Genomic DNA, 24,619 nt, shown 5'->3' with positions numbered 1-24,619 from the left:
AGCACATGCATTATGTCTCTTTCACAGTGTGGAGTATACCAAGATGACAGCATTCACCATACAATTATTCTTCAGGTCTTTGATATCTGAAAAATCTTCATGTTTGAGTCACTAATTGAGCCTCAGGTAGGAGGGGGTGTGGTTCTAACATCTCACAAAATTGTACTGATTATACTCTTGCTGATGTTAACTTCACAGGAAAGCTGCCACTGTGACAGTTCTATTGACACTATGAATCCCTGTAATAACTTTTCAACCAACTTCCTGGTCAGTAAAGCCCGAGAAACAAACCTCCTTAATCATGTAGACAGCTTGAAGTCTAGAATAAACAAAAAAAGAGGATTCTCAAAATTCCTTGAGATAAGTAGTTTAAGTACCAATAACAGCTCTTGAGTACCAATGAAAGCACCCACAGTTGACAGGCTACTTCTGTAATAGGTCTATTGTTTTTGTCAAAAGAAACTTCTGAGAGCTTTGTTTGATATGAACATTTTATTGAGCAAGAAACAAAACTCTTTGCAGAGAGATTTCAAGCTAAAAGGGGTTAGGAGCTCAGCTTTTAGCAGTTACAACTCAGTTTATAAAGCATGAATGAGAGAGTACATTGTTGTTTAATGTGTTTGGTAACTAAAAACTTAGTCTTTTTAGTGTAGTAGCACTGTGCAAGCTTAATTGTGTGCAGCTGATTAGCTGGGAAGCTACAAAGTGACACTGACTTGAAAAAAAAGCTCAAGTTTTGCTTTAGGTCAGTCAGTATTTGGGGGAAATCAGAATAGTTTAAGTGTTGGTTATGTGACTATGAGTGCTGGTTAGTCTAGAGATATTTTCAAACTGTGGCCCCCATTTTGTTTTTTCTTTAACAGTTCTTACCAACAAATTATATGGCAGAATTCAAGTTCAGGAAGCATTAATTTAGTGTTTGTCAAACAAAGGTTTGTCAAACGTTTATACCACATTATAAATAAAACATCTTCCAATCCCAAAACTGGTACCCCTTATTCTTATGCAATGGATTAATATTTTGTGCCTCTGGAATAATTTTTGTGATACAAAGAGCTTAAGTCATATTGTAAAATAATAGATCCAATTTTGTGAACAGACTCTTGGTCATTTGTTAGTTTGGATCATTGAATTCATCTGGTGTCCAAGAGTTCTATTTCAGGGTATCTCATATGTCAGAATGAATACAGATAAGCAAAACATATTTATTAAATATTTAAATTGTTTCATTTTAAAACAACATATACTATATCGGGAATGTACCCTGAGAATATCAGACAATGAAGCAATTACTGAGAAAAAGCAAATGGCCAAAATGGACATCAAGTTAAGGAGCACTCAACATGAACCACTTTTTAATACATATACTAGAATTATGCTTCAACTTTTTCTAAGCTATAAGCTACTTGAGGGCAATCATGATATCTTTTTTCTCCACACTGTTTGTCATAGTCTTTTATACCCAGAATTATAAAAACAGCTAGTTAGCAGTTATTGGCTATGTTTCTTTAGTATACATTATCTCAACAACCTACATGACAATATAATTAGCCCCATTTACAGATCAAGAAATTGAGGCTCACAGAGATTATGCGATTTAATTGAGATTTTATAGTGTCTAAGCGACTGAGCCACCCAGGCGCCCCGAGCCCACTGTTTCAATCGTACTCATTCACACTGTTCCTTTATTGAGCAGTTTAAATATATATTGGCAGAACTGATCAATGCTTTTGTGACTTCTGCAGAATATGGATTTTATTCTGATAACAGAAATCCTTTCATTCAACTCACACAACTGTTTTGACAAATAAGCCATGAAGAAAAAATAGGAAGTCTCTATATTAATCACCTTATAATCTCATTTGTATAGTACCTCTGAATAAACTTAAGACAATTATCTAAATCCATTTCAGGATTGGGGTGCCTGGGTGACTCAGTTGGTTAAGCATCTGACTTTGGCCTAGCTCATGATCTCGCCATTCCTGAGTTCGAGCCCCTCATCAGGCTCTGTGTTGATGGTTCAGAGCCTGGAGCCTGTTTCAGATTCTGTGTCTCCCTCTCTCTCTCTATCCTTCGCCCACTCACACTCTCTCTCTCTCTCAAAAATACATAAACATTTAAAAAAATAATACATTTCAGGATTATTTTGTGTTCTTATGAGGAAAGTATATATTATATGTAGGGAAATAAAATATTAAGACTAGAAGACATTTTCAGGGCACCTGGGTGGCGCAGTCAGTTAAGTGTCCGACTTCAGCCAGGTCACGATCTCGCGGTCCGTCAGTTCGAGCCCCGTGTCGGGCTCTGGGCTGATGGCTCGGAGCCTGGAGCCTGTTTCCGATTCTGTGTCTCCATCTCTCTCTGCCCCTTCCCCGTTCATGCTCTGTCTCTCTCTGTCCCAAAAATAAATAAAAAACGTTGAAAAAAAATTAAAAAAAAAAAAAAAGACTAGAAGACATTTCCAAAATACTTTTGCAGTCTATATTTTTTAGATAAAGTTTGGTTTGTCTCCTCTTGCTTCCCCCTCCTCTCGTTCTTGATCTGATTGTTCCTCTTTAGATGTTACATAAAATCTTATGACTTACTGCAGCCAAACCAAAGTATGTCAGTAATTTTAGAGCTCAACATCTTTTCCTTTCTATTATATTGCATAATTCAGTTTTGTATCTAAATATACTGACTTTAGTTTTCTAATCACGATTTTGGACTTGTGGCTTCATAGCAGGTTTTGTATTCTGGAAGATGAAGTTTTGATGTTTTCAACATCCTGCGTAAAAGAACTTAAATGGGTAAAAAATGCAGTATGGACATCAAAATATTGGATTATCAAAACATTCAATGTCAATATTTAAACATATAATTTCAAATTAAGGCAGTTTCTGGAAAACTAACTCCTAACAGTAAACCAAAAGGAAGTATTTTGCCTCTGTTTAATTTTCATGAAATTAAAATGAAGAATACAGAAAAATTTAACCATTGGGGAAACATTTTCTTCCCTTGGCTCTTATGACACTCTCTTCATTTTCCCTTCTCATTCTCCTTTACTGGGTCCTCCTTTTCTCTCCAGCTCTTTTGCAGGATCGTTCCAGTGCTCAGTCCTTGGTCCTCTTCTTCTTTTCAGTTCTTTATCCACATTCACTGTAATGATTCAAAATACTATCTATATTCCAATGACTCCTACATTTTTATCTCTAGCCCATACCTTTGTCTCCTGCTGCAGAATCTTACATCCCAACCAACAACAACAATCAGTTGACTACTAAGTGCCTCAAACTCAATTATTTCCAGAACTGAAATCTTGATCTTACCCTTCAAATTAGCTCTACCTTAAGTCTGTCTCATCTCAAATGATGATAACTCCATCCTTCCAGTTGCTTAGTTCAAAAGTCTTGGGGTCATCTAAACTCTTCTCTTTCTCTCATGCACTTCATTCAATCATCAGGAACTTTACCTTGCAAAAGAATCTGATCACTTCTCACCACCTCCATTAGAACCACTCTGGTTCAGGCCACTTGTCATTTCTCCCCTCCTTCACTTTCCTTCCCCTAAAGTCTATTCTCCAAAGAAGGGCCTGGATGATACTTTCAAAATGTAAGTCAAATCGTGTCATTTCTTTTCTCAAAATCCTCCAGGAAATGTGCATCTCACATAAAATAAAAGCCAAAGCTCTTACAAAATCTTACACAATCTCTTACTTCTAAACCCTTCCCCTACCCACTGTCCTCCTTTCTCATATTACTCCTGGCTTCCACAGTTTCCCAAACGTACCATGCTTGCTGCAGACTAGGAGTCTTGGAATTGTATGTTTCCGTTGCATGGACAGCTTTTTTTCTAGATAAAAGCTTTACTCAGATGAGCAGCTCTTTTCTCAAATAACTGCATAGTTTATGTGTTACCTCTTTCAAATCTTTGCTCAATGTAACTTTTTCCAGAAGGCTTCTCTAACAATCCTATTTAAAAGCTGCAACTGCCCCTCTACCCTCTCTTCTTCCTTTATCCTGTTCTATTTTTTCCTTGCCATGTGTTACTTTATAGCTCATCACACTATTTGTGTGCTCATTTCAGGTCTTTCTCCAGTAGAATGTAAATTTTATACAGCAAAGACTGTTTTGTTTCAGTATTTTGAGGATTCGGCAGATAGCAGATGCTTAATAAAGACTGCTGCGAACTCATCACTCCACTATTCATACAGCTGGGCAGCCCCCCTAAACTTTCCTCAAAACTAAATTTCAGCACCTTCTAAAACTGCTGAAAATCACAAAGTAGTCCACGTTTTTCTTTAAGAACTTCCTGACCCCGGAAGTAAAAGACTAGGTAAGGGAGTCGGAGGGGTAAGCTATTTCCGTTTCCGTACAGACGCTACGGAGCAAACACCATGGCGAAGGCCGGGGATAAGAGCGGCACTAAAGGAAAGAAAGGCCTGAAGCGGAAAGCAACCGCCGAAGAACCTCAAGAGGCCGCAGTCGCTGAGGATGGGGCGACGGAAAGCGGGGTCCAACCCCCGAAAACGGCTGCCTTTCCCCCAGGCTTCAGCATTTCAGAAATTAAGAACAAACAACGGCGACACTTAATGTTCACGCGGTGGAAACAGCAGCAGCGAAAGGTATGACGGGGCCGAGGCTGCAGGGCGCATGCGCTGCATCCGCGCGCGCGCACGACTGTGGGGAAGGGAATAGCACTTGCGTGGTGCCCGTGGCTTGGCGTCCCGGAGGCGGTAATTAATCTAGAAGGATGACGCTGACGTTCTAATGTCCTGGTCCCCTCGCACTGCTTTGGGGATTCTGTCTAGGTTCAGCTTTTTGCCTGAGCGACGAGGATTCTCTTCCTTTCCAGCCCCTGCCTACGTTCCCTGGCTGAGAATGAAAGCAAGAAGTCCCGCTCTCCTAGCAGTGGGAAAAAAAAAAAAAAAAAAAAAAAAAAAAAAAAAAAAATCCCCCTCCTGACCTGGAAGGAGAAAGTCTCCCATCTCTGTGCTTCGACCCGTGCACCTAACGTTGGCAAATTTCTAGAGCCTGTAATACAGGCAGTACGTCAATCCAGTGATGCTTTTCTGATTCCTGGGCAGCAACTCTTACCTAAAGTATTTCTGTGAAGTTTCTGGTAATTATATTTGTAGCGTTGTCCTCATACTATTCTAGGAGATAAACAGATATGAGGAGATAAATAAAGCTCAAGATCACCGTGCCTATTTGTGGTTACGTTGCACTCGGAAGCAAGCATTTGTTTATTTTTGTACATCATAAAAGTTCCCGCACATAATATTCTTTTTACTTGCCTGTCTCCCCTTATTGGATACTACATCTTTTGAGGCCCTGAATAGTGCCTTACTCATAAGCGCCAGAGTGCTTTTGGAGTACGTAGAGAATCTAACTCATTCTGGTGAGCGCGTTTGCGGGAAGGGCCTCCTCGAAGACTTCTTAACACTATAATCTGAGATTTGATGTATGGAGGGTCTATAGGCGTTGGGGGGGGGAGGGCGTGGCCGGGAGAGCACTTTCTGTGTGTGTAAGTGAGCATTCTGTTCAGAAATTTCCAGCAGTACAAATTTACAGTATAAATGTAACTCACTTTGCAAGTCCTTAATAATTTTAAAAGCATATTTTGATTGTAAAATTTATGAATAACTAATGGTGGTTTATTGGAAGCAATCTGAAAACGCATCTCCCATTCTCATTTACTTGTAGTATTTTCCAAGAGAAGCAACCGGCATAGCCATCATGGTTTTCTTTAGAATGCAACTTGTTAGGAATGCAAAATAAAACAGCCACAAAAACGTGTTAACTAGTTTAGATGGGCGTTTCACATTTTCACTTAATTTGAGGCTTTATAGTAAGATAAAAAGTAAAAAGGCAAACTTTAAATATTCATACTTGCCAATTTCAGTTTTTTGAAGGAGAAAGACCTTTGTTTATTGATTAGCCAGCTTATTTGGTTTACAATCACTTTGGTATGAAAGTCTGTGTCAGGGTGTTTGCTTTAATGCGTTACAAAGATTGCCGAGATAAAGTGGCCATAGCATTAGTAATGTGTAGTTTCAGTATGTGTTTGTGATATAACTGGTGGTTTCTCAATATTTTTCTGTTTTGTTTTTTTTTAAACCTTTTAGGAAAAGTTGGCAATTAAGAAAAAACTTAAAAAAGAGAGAGAAGCTCTTGGTGATAAGGTAAATAACATTTTTAGCCACCTGCTTTCTGTCTTATGTTGAGTAATGCTCCCTCATGTTTATGTTGTATCGCTTTCTTTTAAAACTTACTATAAAATATTTCCAATATATAAAAGATATGAAAATAAAATAACAAACCCCTTTCCATTCATTACCTAGCTTCGAAAACATTGCATTAGCAAATAATTTTCGAAGTCCTTTGGATGCTTCTTACCGATTGCTTTCCCCTCCAAAGCTAACCACTTATGAAATTGCCATTTTCTTGTTCCCATGCATTTCTTTCTTACCTTTAGGTTTGTGTCCCTAAACAATGAACACAATAGTGATGTTTTGCATTTTTTTCAAAATTTCGTGTAAATGGTATGTCTACTTTAACTTGCTTATTTTACTTAATTTTACGTGTTTGAGAGATAGGGACTTATCTTTCTGACTTTGGAAAGCTTTTGGGGAAGCTTCCCAGTTTAGGCCTGTGGTTGGAGTTTTTGTGACTTGAAGCAAAGGCTCTTGGGGAAAGGCAGGATGCAGCCTGTTCTGTTGTAGGATTGAGGTGTGTAGGAATGAAAGCTGATACAGAGGATATTAACCCTTTGAAGACTGAGAATGGCACGTGGGAGGAAAGTGAGATACTTGGATGGACTATGGCAAAGTAGAGAGTAAAGATAATACATCCAAAAACGATTTGGCTACTTTTGTGATATTGATAAGAAATGAACCCTACTGAAAATTTTTAAAAGAACTGCTAAACACATCCACAACTAAGCTGTTTTCCTTTAATTTAATTTTATTTATAGCTAGTATTAGATTTTGATTTATGCTTGCAAAATTTTTAGAACATACAACTCTTCCTCCTCTACTGTCTCTTAAGATAAGGTACCAAGGAATGATAAGCATTTTTGAGGAAAATGAAAAATGTAAAGATTATATGCAAACTAAACACTCTGCCTTTTCATGCCTTCTCTTAATAGGACTAGGTTAAATCACATGAAATTGCCAGTTTTAGACTGTTTTAACCTGCAGAATTCTATCAGCAGTTATTCTCTTTTAACTCTCAGTAATCAGCCAGTTATAGCAAATATGCCAATCACCTTTGGATATATCACCATTCTTGTTTTTGGACTGAAAAAATGAATTCCTAGAACTGCCTCCTTTAAAAAATTACTTAAAACTTAATATTTGTTTCATAGAGTAATAAGAAATGAAATCCTAAAGAGTTTAGCAGTTCTTATTTCTTCCTATCTCTGCTAACATTCAAAACCATATGTTTTGAATTTGTTTTAGTTAGTATATGCTTACAGTTCTGTATTCCTGCTCTGTAGCATTTCATTTACACAGTTTTTTTGGTCTAAGCTGAGTATACATGATTGCCAATTCTAACAATATTCCATTGTGTTGAAGTGTCACAGTCTTTACCCTGTTTTTGGATGTTTGCTGTATTTGCTGTTCATAAATTGCTTTTCTCTTTTATACCTTACCATAAATGCCTCAAACTGGAATTACTAGTTCAGCAGATAGATTTGTAGCTTTGGTTATTAAAGCTTTTTAATTTTAAATTTTTTTTTTTTAATTTTTTTAAAAATTTTAATTTTAGAGAGAGTGTGCATGTATGCATGCGTGTGGGGAGAGGGACAGAGAGAGAGAGAGAGGAGAATCCCAAGCAGGCTCCATGCTTAGCGTAGAACCCCACACAGGGCTCAATCCCTAGTCCCTCCCTGGGATCATGACCTGAGCTGAAATCAAGAGTTGGGCGCCCAACTAACTGAGCCACCCAGGCAACCCTTGTTATTTATTTCTGAAGAGCTTTCTGAAAGCATTGGAACAAAGCTCCATATATATGTACCTTCGTACATTTGACTCTTGAACAACATGGGGTTTGGGGTGCAGAATACCAACTCTACTCCTGCACACGTGAAAATCCCATACCCTACTATTGGCCTGAAGTCTTACTGATAACATAAAGTGAATTAACACATATTTATGTGTTATATGTATTATATACTGTATGCTTACTATAAATTTTTTCTTAATGTTTATTTTTGAGAGAGAGAGAGAGAGAGAGAGAGACAGAGCATGAGCAGGGGAGGAGCAGAGAGAGAGGGAGACACAGAATCCGAAACAGGCTCCAGGCTCTGAGCTGTCACCACAGAGCCCGACGCAGGGCTCGAACTCACAAACTGTGAGATCATGACCTGAACTGAAGCTGGACGCTCAACCGACTGAGCCACCCAGGCGCCCTTGTATGCTTACTATAAAATAAGCTAGAGAAAATATTATTTGGAAAATTATAAGAGAAAATACCCTTATAGTATTGTACTATAAAAAATGCACATATAAGTGGGCCTGCACAGTTCAAATCTATGTTGATCAAGGGTCCACTATAATTTTTCCAATCTATTTGATATTTTTCTTAGTGTATAATTACTTTGATCGCAGTTTCTTCTTTCTGCTACTTCTGAATGGTTTTAGACCATTTCATTCAGTTAACAATTCTTCCAGTATGTTTAGGTCTCGGCTTAGAGTTAAAAAAAAAAAACCTCTTACTCAGTATTATTATTAGGATTGATACAGCAATGGAAATGAGGAACAGATTGAGGCTTTGGATTATTTACAGATTTCTGTTACTCTTCCCTAACCCAAATGCAAAATTATTAACGTAAAATCCTTCTAAAACTTAATCTGTTTTTTTTTTTTTTTTTTAATTTAGGCTCCACCAAAGCCTGTACCAAAGACCATTGACAACCAGCGAGTGCATGATGAAACTATAGTAGATCCTAATGATGAAGAGGTAATGTTGGAAGTCTTAAATAAATTTGGATGACCACATTTGACAAATTATTTGTTCATATGTTGATATTTAACATATCACCATGGCTGGTGAAGTTGTATAATGGACTGATTCAGCTATAATGTTGGTATATTATTTGCTATAGATTGTTTCATAACTGAATTTCTCAATAATGCTATAGGAAAAACTCTTGATTCTACTCATTTTATAGAAATGTATTATATTTTATGACCAGGTAAACTTTTTGTCATTTAATTTATAGTACTTCTGTTGTTTTTAATATCATTTGAGGGGCACCTGGGTGGCGCAGTCGGTTGGGCGTCCGACTTCAGCCAGGTCACGATCTCGCGGTCCGTGGGTTCGAGCCCCGCGTCAGGCTCTGGGTTGATGGCTCAGAGCCTGGAGCCTGTTTCTGATTCTGTGTCTCCCTCTCTCTCTGCCCCTCCCCTGTTCATGCTCTGTCTCTCTCTGTCCCAAAAATAAATAAATGTTGAAAAAAAAAATTTTAATATCATTTGAAAAGCATTTCTCATTATAGAGTTTTATAGTACTAGAAATTTTGATATAAGGATAACATTTGATATTTTTTGTGTCCTCATAAAACTCTTGGTTTCAAGATAATCATCCGCTTGTCACTTTTCACATTTCCCTTTAAATAGTTTGTTACAGTATGGTGAGAGAATCAAGTTTTAAATTTTTTTTGTGTGTGTGTAGGGAATTTGGTTTTGGTTATGTTTGTTTGCTTTCAAACCGTACTATTATTGACATTCTTTCCTATTTCCTCATATAGTCATTCATTCAGTCAGTCAGTCTTCTGGCAAATGTTTATTGACTGCCTGCTGTGTACTGGGATCTGTTTTAGGAACTTGGCATCTGTCAGTGCACCAAGCACCGTGCCACATATACACACAAAATATCAGCCTTTTTCTGGGCTATTGGTCAGTTTGGTCAGTTTGTCACTGTATCACTTCTTTATTTTTATAATTACTTATCTTCATGGTAAGTTTATCTATTAGAGCAAGATGCCCCTCCCCACATCCATCCTCAAATCTCTCTTCAGGAATGTTCATTCTCTTTTTGGACCTTTGGTCTGCCATATAAAATTATAAAAATTGTATTAAAGTAGATCACTCAGGGGATCTATTTATATATTGCTCTTTTTAGGTCTTTAAAAATGTAATTCAGTGAATTTTATAATTCTCTTCATGCAAGGTGTACATATAAATCTTTTTAGAGCTATTGATGGCTATCTTATGTTTTTTATCAGTGTAAATCCCATCTCATTGAGAATTGTTTTATTTGTTGATTTATAAAAATACAATTGATTTTTGGACTGTGATCTTCTAAACAGTAGATCACCTAGATTCGTCTCCAATAATTTGTCTAAATATTGTTTTCATTTCATGTTTAGCTAATCATTTCTACAAATAACTTTCAATCCATTAATCATTTATTTCTTTTGTGCTGACTAGAGCCTCCAGCATAATGTGAAACAAATAGAAAACGCAATAGTGGCATCTATGCCCTGGTCCTGGTTTTAAAGAGAATACTTCTAACATGCCATCTTTAATGTTTGTGTCATTAATGGTAGATTCTCCTTATATGTTAAGGAAAATCTATTTCTTTTTTTGCTGCGGGGAGGGGGGTGTTTGTTTTATCATGAATGAATGTGAAACGTTATCAAATGCTTTTTCTGGAAATAGAGATAATTATGTACTTTTTCTGCAAATATTGAGATAAATATGTAGTTTTTCTCCTTTATAGTACCAATGTAGGAAATGAAATGGATCTTCTAATGTTAAATCTCTTTTGCATTCTTGGGGTAAATACAATTTAATTACAATGTTTTATCTTTTACACGTTTTGGTTTGTCAGTACTTTGTTTAGAATATGTACATCTATGTTTATAAGTGAGACTGCAGAAATGTCCCTTTCCATTCCTAATATTATTTATTTGGGCTTTTCACCAGAGATACATCTATTTTGTTACTCTTTTCAAACTACTTTTTTCTTTGATCATCTCTTGAAATTTTGTTTTCTAATTTATTTATATCTCTTCTTATCTTTATAATTTATTTCCTGTTACTCTTTTGAGTTTATTCTTCTTATTTAACTCATTTTTCATCTTCCTTTCTATTTCTTCCTTTCTATTGTGAGCACTTAAGGCCACAAAATTCCCTGTAAATACCACTTTTGGTATATCCCACAAGTTTTAAGATGTGTTTCTTCATTATTATTCAAATCTAAGTATCTCCTTTAATGGGAGATTTGTTCATTTCTTGTGGTAATTTCTTTTTTTTCTTTTCTTTGCTTGACGTTTATTTCATTGTTTTCCCCGGTTCTTATTATATTGTTTATTTTACTTATTTAAGGTTTCATTTATTCTTCTTTTTCTAGTTTCTTAAAATGGAAGCTTACATTACTGATTTTATACTTTCTTTCTTTTTAATATAATCTGATAAAGCTATCATTTTCCTCCAAAGCACTGCTTTAGCTACATCTCATACCTTTTGATATGTTTGTTGTGTTTTCATTTTCATTCTGTTCAAGATATTTTCTAATTTCTCTTGTTATTTCTTCTTTGGCTCATTGATTATCAAGAAGTGTGTTGTTTAATTTCCAAATATTTGAGGATTTCCCACATATATTTCTGCTGTTGATTTCTAATTCAATTTTATTGTGGTTCTGGAACATACTCTTTGATTTTAGTCCTTTTCAAGTAAAGAACTGTTCTGTGTTTTAGGGTAAGATCTATTCTTGAAAATGTTCTGTGTTCCTTTGGAAAATGTATATTTTGCCGTTTTGAAGTATATTAAGAGTTGTTTTAAGTTGTTTGATTGTGGTGTTCATGTTTTCTATATTCTTGCTGAATTTTCTATCAGTTACTGAGAGAGGAGTATTGAAACCTCAAACTATAATTGCTGAATGATTCATCTCTTCTTATTCAGTTGACCCTTAATCCAGTGTCCCATATTGCCCCATCCCTTCGATTGTCCATAGCCATATTTCTTAATGTCTATTTTGTTTCATATACACATAGCCACCTAAACTCTTTTATGGTTACTGTTTGCATGGTATATCTTCTTTTTTCATTTTTTACTTTCTTCATTTCTTCTTTTTACTTTCAACCAGTTTATATCTTTGAATTTAAAGTGTCACTTACAGGGGCATCTGGGTGGCTCAGTCAGTTAAGTGTCAGACTTCAGCTCAGGTCATGGTCTCATTGTTTGTGAGTTCAAGTCCCACATTGGGTTCTTTGCTGTCAGTGCAGAGCCTGCTTCGGATCCTCTCTCCCCACCCCTACCCCTGCTCTCTCACTCTCTCTCAAAAATAAACATTTAAAAAAAAATAATAATAAAGTGTCACAGATGTTGCTTTTTTATTCAGCCTGACAATTAGTATGTATTTTTTTAATTAAATTTTTTTTTTTAATGTTTATTTTTTTTTGAGAGAGGGAGGGACAGAGTGTGAGTGGGGGAAGGGCAGAGAGAGAGGGAGACACAGAATCTGAAGCAGGATCCAGGCTCTGAGCTCTCATCACAGAGCCCAACGCAGGGCTCAAACCCATGAACTGTGAGATGATGACCTGAGTACAAGTCAGACGCTTAACTGACTGAGTCATCCAGGCACCCCTGACAATTAATATTTAATGTTAACTATTGATGCAGTCATATTTACATCTGCCCTTTTACTTTTTTTCATTACATTTTATATATTTTTTTAATACTTTTTTTTAATGTTTATTCTTGAGAAAGACAGAGACAGAGCATGAGTAGGGGAGGGGCAGAGTGAGAGAGAGAGACACAGAATCTGAAGCAGACTCCAGGCTCTGGGCTGTCAGCACAGAGCCCGACACAAGGCTCAAACTCACAAACCGTGAAATCATGACCTGGGCTGAAGTCAGACGTTTAACTAACTGAGCCACCCAGGTGACCCACTATATTTTATACCTTTATTCTGTTCCTCCTTGACTTTCTTTTATATTAAAAAAATATTTTTATTATGCTATTTTAATACCTCTTAATCTTTTAAGTTATATATTTAAGGGTTTTCTTAGTAGTTTCTGTAGGAATTACAGCATGCATCTTTAATTTATCACAGTGTACTTCCAGCACATACTGACATGATTCTGGTAAATACAGCAGGTTTCCACCAGTATAGCTTTGTTCCTTCACTCTTGTTCATGCTGTTGTCATATATAACATTTGTCTGTGTTATAAATCCAGTGTTGTAATTTCTGCTTTAAAATATCTCATTGTTGGGGCTCCTGGGTGTCTCAGTCAGTTGAGCGTCCGACTTCAGCTCAGGTCATGATCTTGCAGTTTATGAGTTCCAGCCCCACGTCGGGCTCTGTGCTGACAGCTCAGAGCCTGGATCCTGCTTCGGATTCTGTGTCTCCTCTTTCTGCCCCTCCCCTGCTCAATGCTCTGTCTCTCTGTCTTTCAATAATAAATAAACATTAAAAAAAACTTTTTTTTTAAATATCTCATTGTTTTTTAAAAAAAGAAATTAAGTTACACATACAACACACACAAAAAATCTTTTATAGTTAACTTCGTGTTTACCATTTACAGTGCTTTTCTTTCCTTTCCTTGGATCTAAGTTACCATCTGATGTCATTTTCTTTCAGCTTGTAGGATTTCCTTAAATTTTTTTTTTTTTAGGTTTGTTTATTTATTTTGAGAGAGAGAGTGGGTGTGCATGAGCATGAGTGGGGGAGGGACAGAGAGAATCCCAAGCAGGATCTGTGCTGTCAGCACAGAGCTCTAAGTGGGGCTCGGTCCCACAAACGGTGAGATCTTGACCTGAGCCAAAATCAAGAGTTGGACACTTGATTAACTTGAGCCACCCAGGCACCCGGGAGATTTTTACTCTTATCTTTGGTTTAAAGTATTTCTTCCAGGTTATTTGCTTGGGGTAGAAATAGATCCCAGGCTTTGAAGTTTGGTGAAATCATTCTGACCTTGGTAAAAGTATAACTTCCTTGGGAGCCCAGGAGCAAGGCCCACAAACATTAAAAGTTGAATTTCCTTTAACAGCACTGTGTCTCTCCTTGTTTGTTTGATTGTTATTTTTAACCTGCCTCCTGAGTGATTGTCCTTGTGTTTGTGTGGCTCAGTCGTAAGCCAGTGATTCGGGCAGAGATTCTGTTGAGATACCTTGAGCCTCTGAGCCCCTGTCAACTGAGCTACCTGTGGGTTGAGGACTGCATTCAAAGTTACAACCAGTTTTCAAGTCTCCCTCACCTTTTGTGTGCACTGGTTTTTTAGGTCTCTCCCATGTATAGTTCAGCTGTCAGCCAGGGATTTGTAGAGAGATTATCTCAGCTTCTCTATGGCTCTTACATTTCCAGAGCTCTCCTTTAAATTTCTGGCTGATCCACACCTACCCTGAACTGGCCCAGTTAACTTTAGACTGGCAAAGCTAGGGTTTTCAAACCCACCTCTCCCCAAATCCAGTTTACCACCTTTGATTCAAGATTGCTGGTTCTTGCCTACCATCAGACCCGAAGTTGATAAAGTTACTATTTTTGTAGCCATGTTGATGGAAGAAATGGAATAGCTCTAAGGAAGATTCCTGATGTTCTTGCCCACAGCCCTAGCCATTTTTCAAGAATAAACACAGCTCAGTTTGTGTCTTGAAATTGTTTTTGACAGTTTTTTCCAGTTTTATACTTGTATTCTACAGGTAGAAAATCACCCAACCTCTTTATGTCACCATTAATATAAGTCCCTCCTGGCCGTCTTCAAATCCCCTATCAGCCAGGAAGGAGGTCAGTGTCATAGGATACTGCTGGAGCTACTTTTAAAATTCTGGCCCAGTAGAGTGTTTGATACAAAATTATCCTTTTTCTGTTCACAGGTTGCTTATGATGAAGCTACAGATGAATTTGCTTCTTACTTCAACAGACAAACTTCTCCCAAGATTCTCATCACAACATCAGATAGACCTCATGGGGTAAACATATCTATCAGTGTAGTTAACGAATTCTTAATTTTCTTACATTACTTAGACTATTTAAAAGAACTCTTTTCAGAAGATCTGAGTTAATTAGTAATTTAATAGATAATGCCTGTGAGTAAGCTAAATAAAATGAATACTGGTGATGTGATGTAGGTTCTCTAAGCATGATTCTTCAGGATAGGGTTTATCAACCTCAACACCATTAGCATTTGGGGCTGGGTAGTTTTTTATTATGGGGGTTGCCCTGTTCATTAGAGGATATTTAGCAGTATCCCTGGCCTCTACCAACTAGATACCACTGCCAGCTGTCCCCTACTATTACCACCAGTCATAACCACCAAAAAATGCTTCTAGATATTGTCAAATGTCCTCTAGTGGGGCATAATCACCCCCAGTTGAGAACCACTGCTTTAGGATGGTCAGTCTTTGATAAAGGATTAAATACTGTTCAGATTTCATTTTTTTCCCTACCCTTGCTCTTTATTAATAACACATATTAATCATTGCTCCTTTCCTTATTAATGTATACCAACTTAAAATTTTTATTCCTTTTCACCTCAGAAGATTTCTGTTGTTTTGTTTTGCAGAGAACAGTACGACTCTGTGAACAGCTCTCCACAGTTATACCAAACTCACATGTTTATTACAGAAGGGGATTGGCTCTGAAAAAAATTATTCCACAGTGCATTTCAAGAGATTTCACAGATCTGATCGTTATTAATGAAGATCGTAAAACACCAAGTATCCTTTCTTTATTAAAGTTTTCCTGTCTCACCTTCACCCCCTTTTAAAACATATTTAAAAGAATAAGGAAATGTTTTCTATAACTTTCAGAACATAATTTTTTAAATGAGAAAATTATGTATCTCTATCCAAGAATCTATAAACGATTTTTTTCATTTAGCAAATATTCATTCAAGCAAATGCTACAGGCAAGACATTACTTTAGTCCTTAGTAAAAGATGCAGAGATAAACAAGAGCTTTAGGGAGTTCATAATCTAGTAGGAGAAAACAGACATGTAAACTAACAAAAATGTAGAGTGGGTAGTACAGTTAAAGAGAAATACAGGATACAGTGCACACTCTGGTAAAAATCTGCCCTGGGGATATCAGGGAGGAAGGACTTGACTGGAAAAAATGCTTAACTCAGTTTGGTGAATATGGGCGAATGAGGTGAATAAGGCAGAGGAAGAGTACCCAGTGCAGAGAGACCATTTGTAACGGCAGAGGCATTAAGGAGCAGACCCAGTTGGGGATCTGCAAGTAGTTTGATATGGCTATGTTTTATGTTACCAGAGGTGGTATCACAGGATTACATTTTTGAGGCAGATATGAGCCCATTTTATGTATTTACTACTGTTTCAGATGCCAAGAATACTCTATCCTTTTTCTGTGAGTCTCAGATCCTAGGTGACTGTGTCACTTGAAACCAAGGTATTTTTTCCTGTTTGCAGAAATGAGATCATATAAAGAATGCCTGTATTTGTTGTTGTTGCTATTGTTTCACTTATTTATCAAATTGTGGCTGTGAGATCACTAATTTTAAAGATGATCAACTGAATGGGTCAAATTCTTAAAATTATTAAGGATTCATAAAAAATGGGGACATGAGTTTCCTGCTGCCAGGATAACTTTTTTTTTTTTTTTTTTTTAATCAATGAACACTGCTTTAAAAAAAATGGTGTCAAAGCTATTTTTTAAAAATCTAGATAACTTTTATGGTTTTTACTATTTTCAATAGAAGTTAAAGACGTTATCCACTTGTACGAGTTGCTTTCTAGAGACTAAAATAGACTAAAGCTAGCTTTGTAATGTGATGTTTTTTTGGCCATATTATAAGTTGGCTTGGATTGTGGGTTAATGTACCAAAATAACTAAAATCTCTTGAATACTTAACTATTCCAGAAGAGGTCTGTTTTTAAAAATGTAGTTGCTGCCTTCTTAAAACCACCTCCCAAAATAAAGTGGCAAGGTCTGTGTTCCTCTTTTATTTTTGGCAGTTAAAAAAATCATCATTATTTTAAGGCTGCCAGCAGGTATTCATCAATTCAATAAACATTGTATCCTTGTTTTATCTGAGCTATTTTATATGGATACTACGTTTCGCTTACACCATCTATTGCCTTTAGAAAGCTATGTTCTCTTTTCCTTATAAAATTGTATTGTCTTTTTACTCAAAATGTATTAATATTTTTCTGATTACCATATTGGACACCTTGTAGGGTAAGTTAACCATTAGATCATTAAGTTACCATCAGTACACAGACCAAATTTATATTAAGGAAATAACTAGGCTAATGAAGTAATCCAAATATGAGATTGCTTCTCCTATACACGTAAATATATATGCACACAGGTGTGTATGGGTGTCCCAGGATTATAAATTTTGAGTATAGAATTATGCAGCAGTTTCTAAAAGTCCTAATGAATAGAGTTGGTATCAGTATAATCCTGCCTAGATGTTGATTTTTATAATTTCAGAGATATTTCATTTTCTTTTCTAATTGATATATAGTAATGAGTTAATGGGAAATTATTGGTGAAACAAGCTAGGAAAGCAGACCTCCTAAATTGCTTTTGTGTTCTCTGTTAACAGAGAATGGTCTTCAAGACTAATGAGGACATTGCTGGGGGGCCCTGGAAGTCCATCTTGGATAAAATGTTTGTAAGATAAGGCCTAGAAACTCTGAATAAGGTTAGATATCCTGGCTTCAAAGACTATGTGCACAAACTTGTAAAGGAGACTTTGCTACTCTGGGGGAAGATATATGAGACAGGCAAGTGGAGGAAGGAGGGAGAAAGAGGACTGCTGGTTAATATATGCCATGATCCAGAAAAAAACATGTCAAATAATTAAAGGGAGACTAATCCGTAAGCACATAATAGAAATGGTGTATGATTCCTAGGGACTTAACATGGGCTTACAAATAACAAATCATGACCCCTAATGATGACACTTGGAGAAAACTTGAAAGAATTGAGGATGTACAGCCTTTGGGAAATTACAATATGGGGCATGACAAGATACAGAAGGGCTGCTGTGTAAGAGTAGTGCCAAATGGTGGGAATGGCTTATAAATTTTCAACTTAACTCTAGAAAAGAGCTTTGTCAACTATCTAAACTGAGTCTGGTGGCTTTGGGTCAGGCAGATGTAATGTTAAATACAGACTTCATTACGTGTGACTTTTGTCAAGTTTCTTAGCCACTTGGTTTCCTCATCTTTTAAAATAGGAAATGATACCTAAATCTTCAGGTTTCCCACAAAGACCACATTAAATGTATTATGTTTCTTTTTTTAATTTTTTTTTTTTAATGTTTATTTACTGTTGAGACAGTGAGACACAGAGTGTGACCAGGAGAGGGTCAGAGAGAGAGGGAGACACAGAATCTGAAGCAGGCTCCAGGCTCTGAGTTATCAGCACAGGCCCCATGCGGGGCTCAAACTCACAAATGGTAAGATCACACATGAGCTGAAGTCAGGCGCTTAACTGACTGAGCCACCCAGGTGCCCCTAAGGTATTATATTTCTTAAGGCATAATACCTTAGTCCTGGTGTGGGCATTTTAGTAAATGTTATGGTATAGGGGAAAGCACGGAAGTTTTTCCTGGAGACACCTAACATCTTCTATTGATTATTTCTAAATGGAAATTTGAGTTAGGTACATCCTTGTCCTGTACTTTTGGCAGCTTGTAGGCTGTTTTGCTTTCTTGGCCTTTGGGGACTAAAAGTCCTTTTTGCCTCAGTCATCATAACAAAATACCTCTATGCATTAGGGCTTGGGCACAGGTGTAGTCCCACCTGTTACGATCTGCCACCTAGCTCTGAAATTTGAGCTTATCTACCTAACCTTTCTCAACCTCTTTTCATTGTTACTAAAATAGGGATAATGAACTCCTATTCTTCAGGATTTATGTTAGGAATTTATGTTAGGAATAAGTAAAGCTTTTTGTACAATGTGGGTACGTAGGAAAGGATTATTTTGGATTTTGTAGTTTTGACAAACCACAATTGAGTTGCAATGTCCTAGAAAGTTGGGGATCTGCAATTTGATATTGCAGATTTGATTTAGGTTGGAAGTGTTGATTTAGGTTGGAAGAAGTTACCTTTACCTCTCTTAGCTCCCATGAGTATGATTTTTTTCATTGTGCAAATGATCCAGAAATACTTTTGGCTGTACCTCAAGAAGTTGAACCTGTGATAAATTTTTGAAAAGAAGGAAATTTTGAAAAGAAGGAATTCAAACATTACTGATAATCTGATATGTGGTAGGCACTAGTATTTATCAGAAACAAATGTATCTTCCAAAAGTTAACAGATTAGTTGGGAAGAAAGTCATTTACATAATTATAACTCAAATCAGTGACAAGTGCTATATATAGTTAAGTAACAGTGACGGCTGAGATTTAAAGCTTAATGTTAACTGTGTAAAAAGAGGTGGCATTTGAAGTGAGCCTTAATAACAGTACTGCCTTTCTTGGTCAAGCTTGCGTGAGTCCCAAGGCGGCAAGCCCCTTCCCTAGTAAACCAACAGAAACCCCTGCCCATACCACATCTCCCTATCTGATTGCTCCGCAGGGCTTCAGTTCTAGTGGAAGTAGTATCATGTCTCATTTGATAAGCAGATCAGAGCACACCTAGTTAAAATTGACCACATTCTGGCCAAGTACTAAACATTGCCCCCTGCAGGCAAGGCCGGCCTCTGCAGATGACTGGCCTGAAGGATAGAGCAGCCAAAACACAACAACTGAGCGCACACAGCACACACGAGATATTCCCTGAAGTGCCAGGCCGTGGACATTATGGGACCTCTTCATAAAGCCATTACTCTCAAAAGCAGGAAACCTAAAGGGCTTTTCTAACACAGAGAAGAAGGCAGAGACCTAGAAAAAAAAATGCCAAGACAGAGGAATTAATCCCAAGTGAAAGAACAAGATAAGTGAAACAGATATAAGTAACATGTCTGCTGGAGAATTTAAAGCAAAAATCATAAGGATACTCACTGGGGTTGAGAAAATGAAAGACTCTGATCAAAATCAAAAGCAGTCCAACACCAAGATACATTGTAATTAAACTTGCAAAATACACTAATAAAAACATCTTAAAAGCGGCAAGACAAAAGAAGTCCCTGACTTAACAAGGGAAGACCCATAAGGCTAGCTGCAGCTTTCTCAACAGAAACTTGGCAAGTCAGAAGGGAGTGGCATGATGTATTCCAAGTGCTGAATGAGAAAAATCTACAGCCAAAAATAGTCCAGCAAGGCTATCAGAATAGAAGAGATAAAAGAATTTCCCCCAAAACGGGGAAGTTCGTGACTATTAAACCAGCCCTGAAAGAAATATTAAAGGGAGTTCGTGACTATTAAACCAGCCCTGAAAGAATTATTAAAGGGAACTGAGTAGAAAAATCTCCAGAAACGATGACAAAACAAGTATTAAATGGCACTAAAGGCATATCTGTCAATAATTTCTCTGAATGTAAATGGAGTAAATACTCCAATCAAAAGACAGGGGGAGTGGGTGCCTGGGTGGCCCAGTTGATTAAGTAAGTGTGTGACTCATTAATCTCAGGGTTGTGAGTTCAAGCCCCGCATTGGGCTACGCGCTGGATGTGAAGCCTACTTAAAAAGCAAAACAAAAATAGGGTGTCAGAATGGGTAGAGAAACAAGATCCATCTATGTGCTGCCTACAAGAGACTTATTTTAGACCTAAAGACACGTGCAGATTTCAAGTGATGAAAGACATGGGATGAAGAAACATTTATCATGCAAATGGAGGTCAAAAAACCCAGAGTAGCAGTACTTGTATTCGACAGACTTTTTAAACAGAGTGTAATGAGATGAAGAAGGGCACTGTATCATAATATAAGGGACAATCTAACAAGAATATATAACATTTGTAAATATGCCCCCAACATGGGAGCACCCAGATGTATAATAGTCATAAAGGAATTCACTGATGAAGTGAGCCTTAATGGAGGAGTTAAATATTGCAGGTGTTTCAAATAGCATGAACAAAAGTACATGATAGGATTAATATGTATGGTGTATAAGATTGTGTCAGTGTCTACCAGTTAGGAAACATGGGGAAGGCATACAGATTAGAAAGGTGGTTTGGGGCCACAGAGTGTTACAGTGATGTTTTTACTCTGTAGATAAGCTGTTGTGAGAGTATTCTGAAATTAGGTACAGTTATCAAGACTCAAGGTTATCTAGTTTGTTTTTCAGTTAGCACATGAGAAACAGTGGTCCAGATACAATGAGTCACATCCCATAGCCTACTATACAAACTCGATTTACCGTCTGTATTAGAAATGTACTTGGAATGGTGGGAGAGACGTCAGGCCAGCAAGGATCCTGTTTTAATCTAGTTGGAAAATCTCAAGGACCTCAACTAACAATAGCAGTAAGGGTGAAGAGGAAGTTATGGAAGTGAGGAATTTATGAGGGTAAATAGGATTTGGCAAGGAAGGGAAGGAGGAGGAAGTTGAAGATAACCATAGTTTTTAATCTGGGTTAATGGGAGAATGTTGATACCTTTATCAAAAATGGAAACCTCTGTTTTGTAAAACTGTGCAGTTAGATTTGAAATAAGTAGTCTGATTATGACCTCCTTTTAAGGTTCAGTATTTGGAAAAATCAAGTTGTTACAAAAATTTGAGGAATGTTATCTTAGCTAGCTGCATTCCAGACTTTTAAAGCCCTAGCACTGCTATCCCTGCTGATTGTAGGTGGGGCTCTTATACTTCATTTGTAGTTGAGAGTGTCTAGCACCAAGTCTGTTTGTGGTAGACAATCAGTAAATGGTTATTAAATAGTTGATTCTAATTTGTGGCACAGTAATCCCAAGAGTAAGAGCTGGTCTTTTGAGAAACACTAATAACCTTGATTTTAAGAAGAGAGCCGAGTCTCTGGTTTATGGGACAATATTTCAAAGCTGACAGCATATACTTACAAATGTACAAAAAAATGTACATACAAATGTGTAAGTATGCATTTTTAGGGTTATAAGGCCTAAACATTATACTAGAATTCCATCCGGTCTATCATTCCTAGTAGGGTAGTGTATATAAGCTCTTTGAAGAAACCTACTTTGTTGAATATGCAACATACCCTCTTGAGAGTGATGAGGTATTTATCATACCATGAAGAGACAAAGTGGGACTACTATAGGGGGACTAATAGAATCTATTTTTCTGAAATATTTGGGTTGACTTATGGTCTTTAGTTTTAGGTATGGTAAGAAAATTTGTTTTTACCCAGAGAAATACATGTATCTACCTGTTCATCTAGCTACAGAATTTAGGAGCCTTTGGACATACACAGGATCAGTTACTTATGCAATTTAAGATTTAAATAACCGAGTTCAGTGTGTTCTTAGCTTTATGAACAGATGGATTAATTCTAAGTCACTTGCCCAGTGGCCCAACCGCTCATTTTAAAATGAGTAGTGTTCGTTTACGTAAAGAAATTAAGGTAAGTTTTACGTGTTCCTTAATTGGCATTGGTCTCCTTGCAGTTTCTGATTAGTAAACTCTGTAACTTATATAGATCTAATTGCTTTTATAATGGCCTTTGCCTTCCTGGTTAAAGCAAGTTTTATCTACCAGTAGTTTTCTTATGAGATTGTAATTGAGTTATGGCAGACAGGCAATAATAGCCTTCATTACTCCGAAACCAGTTTCTTTTCTAGTAGGACTTTTTGGTACAACCACTACATGTTAAAGTTATTTTATTTTTTTAATTTTTTTTTTCAACGTTTTTTATTTTTATTTTTGGGACAGAGAGAGACAGAGCATGAACGGGGGAGGGGCAGAGAGAGAGGGAGACACAGAATCGGAAACAGGCTCCAGGCTCCGAGCCATCAGCCCAGAGCCCGACGCGGGGCTCGAACTCACGGACTGCGAGATCGTGACCTGGCTGAAGTCGGACGCTTAACCGACTGCGCCACCCAGGCGCCCCACTACATGTTAAAGTTATTTTAGAAGTATTATATTTCATGGAATTGATAAGTTATCTGTGGTAATTGATCATTAAGAAAGATACCTTTAAAGTTTATCAGTTTGTCAGGTAAATTCTGAAACTTGAACTTGCAATAAGGATATTAATTCCTTAATGTGATTTTTTTTCATAATTTTTCTAGAGAAGAGGTAAAGACCCTACAGAACACGTACCAGAAATAATTTTGAATAACTTCACAACACGGCTGGGTCATTCTGTGGGACGTATGTTTGCATCTCTCTTTCCCCATAATCCTCAGTTTATTGGAAGGCAAGTTGCCACATTCCACAATCAACGGGACTATATCTTCTTCAGATTTCACAGGTGAGGAAGGTTCTTTAACTCCATGGACTCTGATTTCAATTATGAAATACATTTTCAACATAAAATGTTTTCTAATGTATTGTGACAAGTATTGTAGATGAGAAATAAGTATCATTTGAATTCTGTCACATTAAAGAAATTACATTTGGCTTATTCAGACTGTTTTCCCTAATTCTTTATCTTTGAAGGTACATATTCAAGAGTGAAAAGAAAGTGGGAATTCAGGAACTTGGACCACGTTTTACCTTAAAATTAAGATCTCTTCAGAAAGGAACGTTTGATTCTAAGTATGGAGAATATGAATGGGTCCATAAGGTATGTGCCTTATTCTTTGAAGAGCCATTTATATCATTTCAAAAGTATAGAATGAGAAGGAAACTTTGTACTTTAAGCTTTGAGTGCTTATACCTTATGTTTCTGACCTCCACGAGCTTGAAAGAACCAATCTCTGATAAGGTATTTGGGTCTGATGACTAACACTGGTTCATTTGAAGTATCCTAAATTAGATCAGTGGTCCTCAAAGTGGGACCAGCAGCATCACCTAGGAACCTGTTAGGAAGGCAAATTGTTGGGCCATAGACCTACTCAATCAGCAACTTAGGGGCCTAGCACTGTTTATAAGCATTACGATTCTGCTGTATGTATGAAAACTACTGCTATAGAGGTTTCGTAGAAGTTTGGAGATCATTTTAAGTCCTAAATGAAAACTTAAATATTTTAAAACCCATCTCTTTTCTAATAAGCAGTATTTCACCTAAGTACTTACTTTAAAATTTTATATTTCATTACACACACACATACATATTAGAACAGTAACTTCTAAAGACTATTCAGTCTCAGAGATGGACCCAGAGGTTTTTTTTTTAGCATTGTTTACTTTTTTTTTTTCCTTCTAATTTTCAGCCCCGGGAAATGGATACAAGTAGAAGAAAATTCCATTTATAAAGTACTGAAGGAATAGTATTGGATTGTGCTACAACAGGGCCTCTTGGATTTCAACTCTGGCATCTTTTCAAAATGGCATCTACTGGTTGGGTTTCATAAACCTTTCATGTCTGGACAAGTGCCATGAATTATCTTTCACTGTTTATGTAGCAAATACAAATAAAAGTCATTTTGGTGAGTTTAGAAATTGCAGTTTAGGAGTCCTAAAATTTAATTCTCTAATTTCTAGGTATTGTGAATAAGTTGGAATCAAGATTCAAAGTAAGTTTCTCATGTGTACTTTCATGGAACATTTGGTCTAGAGAAAAAATACAGTCCTTGGTAGATACTGTGTAACCCAGGGGCTTTCTACCAGAATAAACTTGGATCTGGCACATCTTTGGAGGCCAGGTTTCTGGGATATTTTAATATTTCTTTAAGCCTTTCAGAATGGCAAATT

The 24,619-nt window shown here is 36.9% G+C and overlaps 1 protein-coding gene across 1 annotated transcript; it reads left to right on the top strand.

Annotated features, from left to right (window-relative positions):
• The first annotated feature begins 4,341 nt into the window (after positions 1 to 4,341).
• Positions 4,342 to 24,561, top strand: RPF1 (ribosome production factor 1 homolog). Its single transcript, XM_058716790.1, has 9 exons — positions 4,342 to 4,603; positions 6,107 to 6,163; positions 8,865 to 8,945; positions 14,808 to 14,903; positions 15,497 to 15,650; positions 22,303 to 22,385; positions 23,053 to 23,234; positions 23,423 to 23,549; positions 24,139 to 24,561. Exons 1-9 carry the CDS (start codon positions 4,376 to 4,378, stop codon positions 24,178 to 24,180), a joined length of 1,050 nt encoding a protein of 349 aa, XP_058572773.1. The 5' UTR covers positions 4,342 to 4,375; the 3' UTR covers positions 24,181 to 24,561.
• The last annotated feature ends 58 nt before the right edge of the window (positions 24,562 to 24,619 follow it).

The sequence above is a fragment of the Neofelis nebulosa genome, chromosome 2, assembly GCF_028018385.1.
Source record: "Neofelis nebulosa isolate mNeoNeb1 chromosome 2, mNeoNeb1.pri, whole genome shotgun sequence".
NCBI lineage: Eukaryota > Metazoa > Chordata > Mammalia > Carnivora > Felidae > Neofelis > Neofelis nebulosa.
Note: the sequence above shows the minus strand (reverse complement) of the source record. Positions and strands in the feature narration are given on the sequence as shown.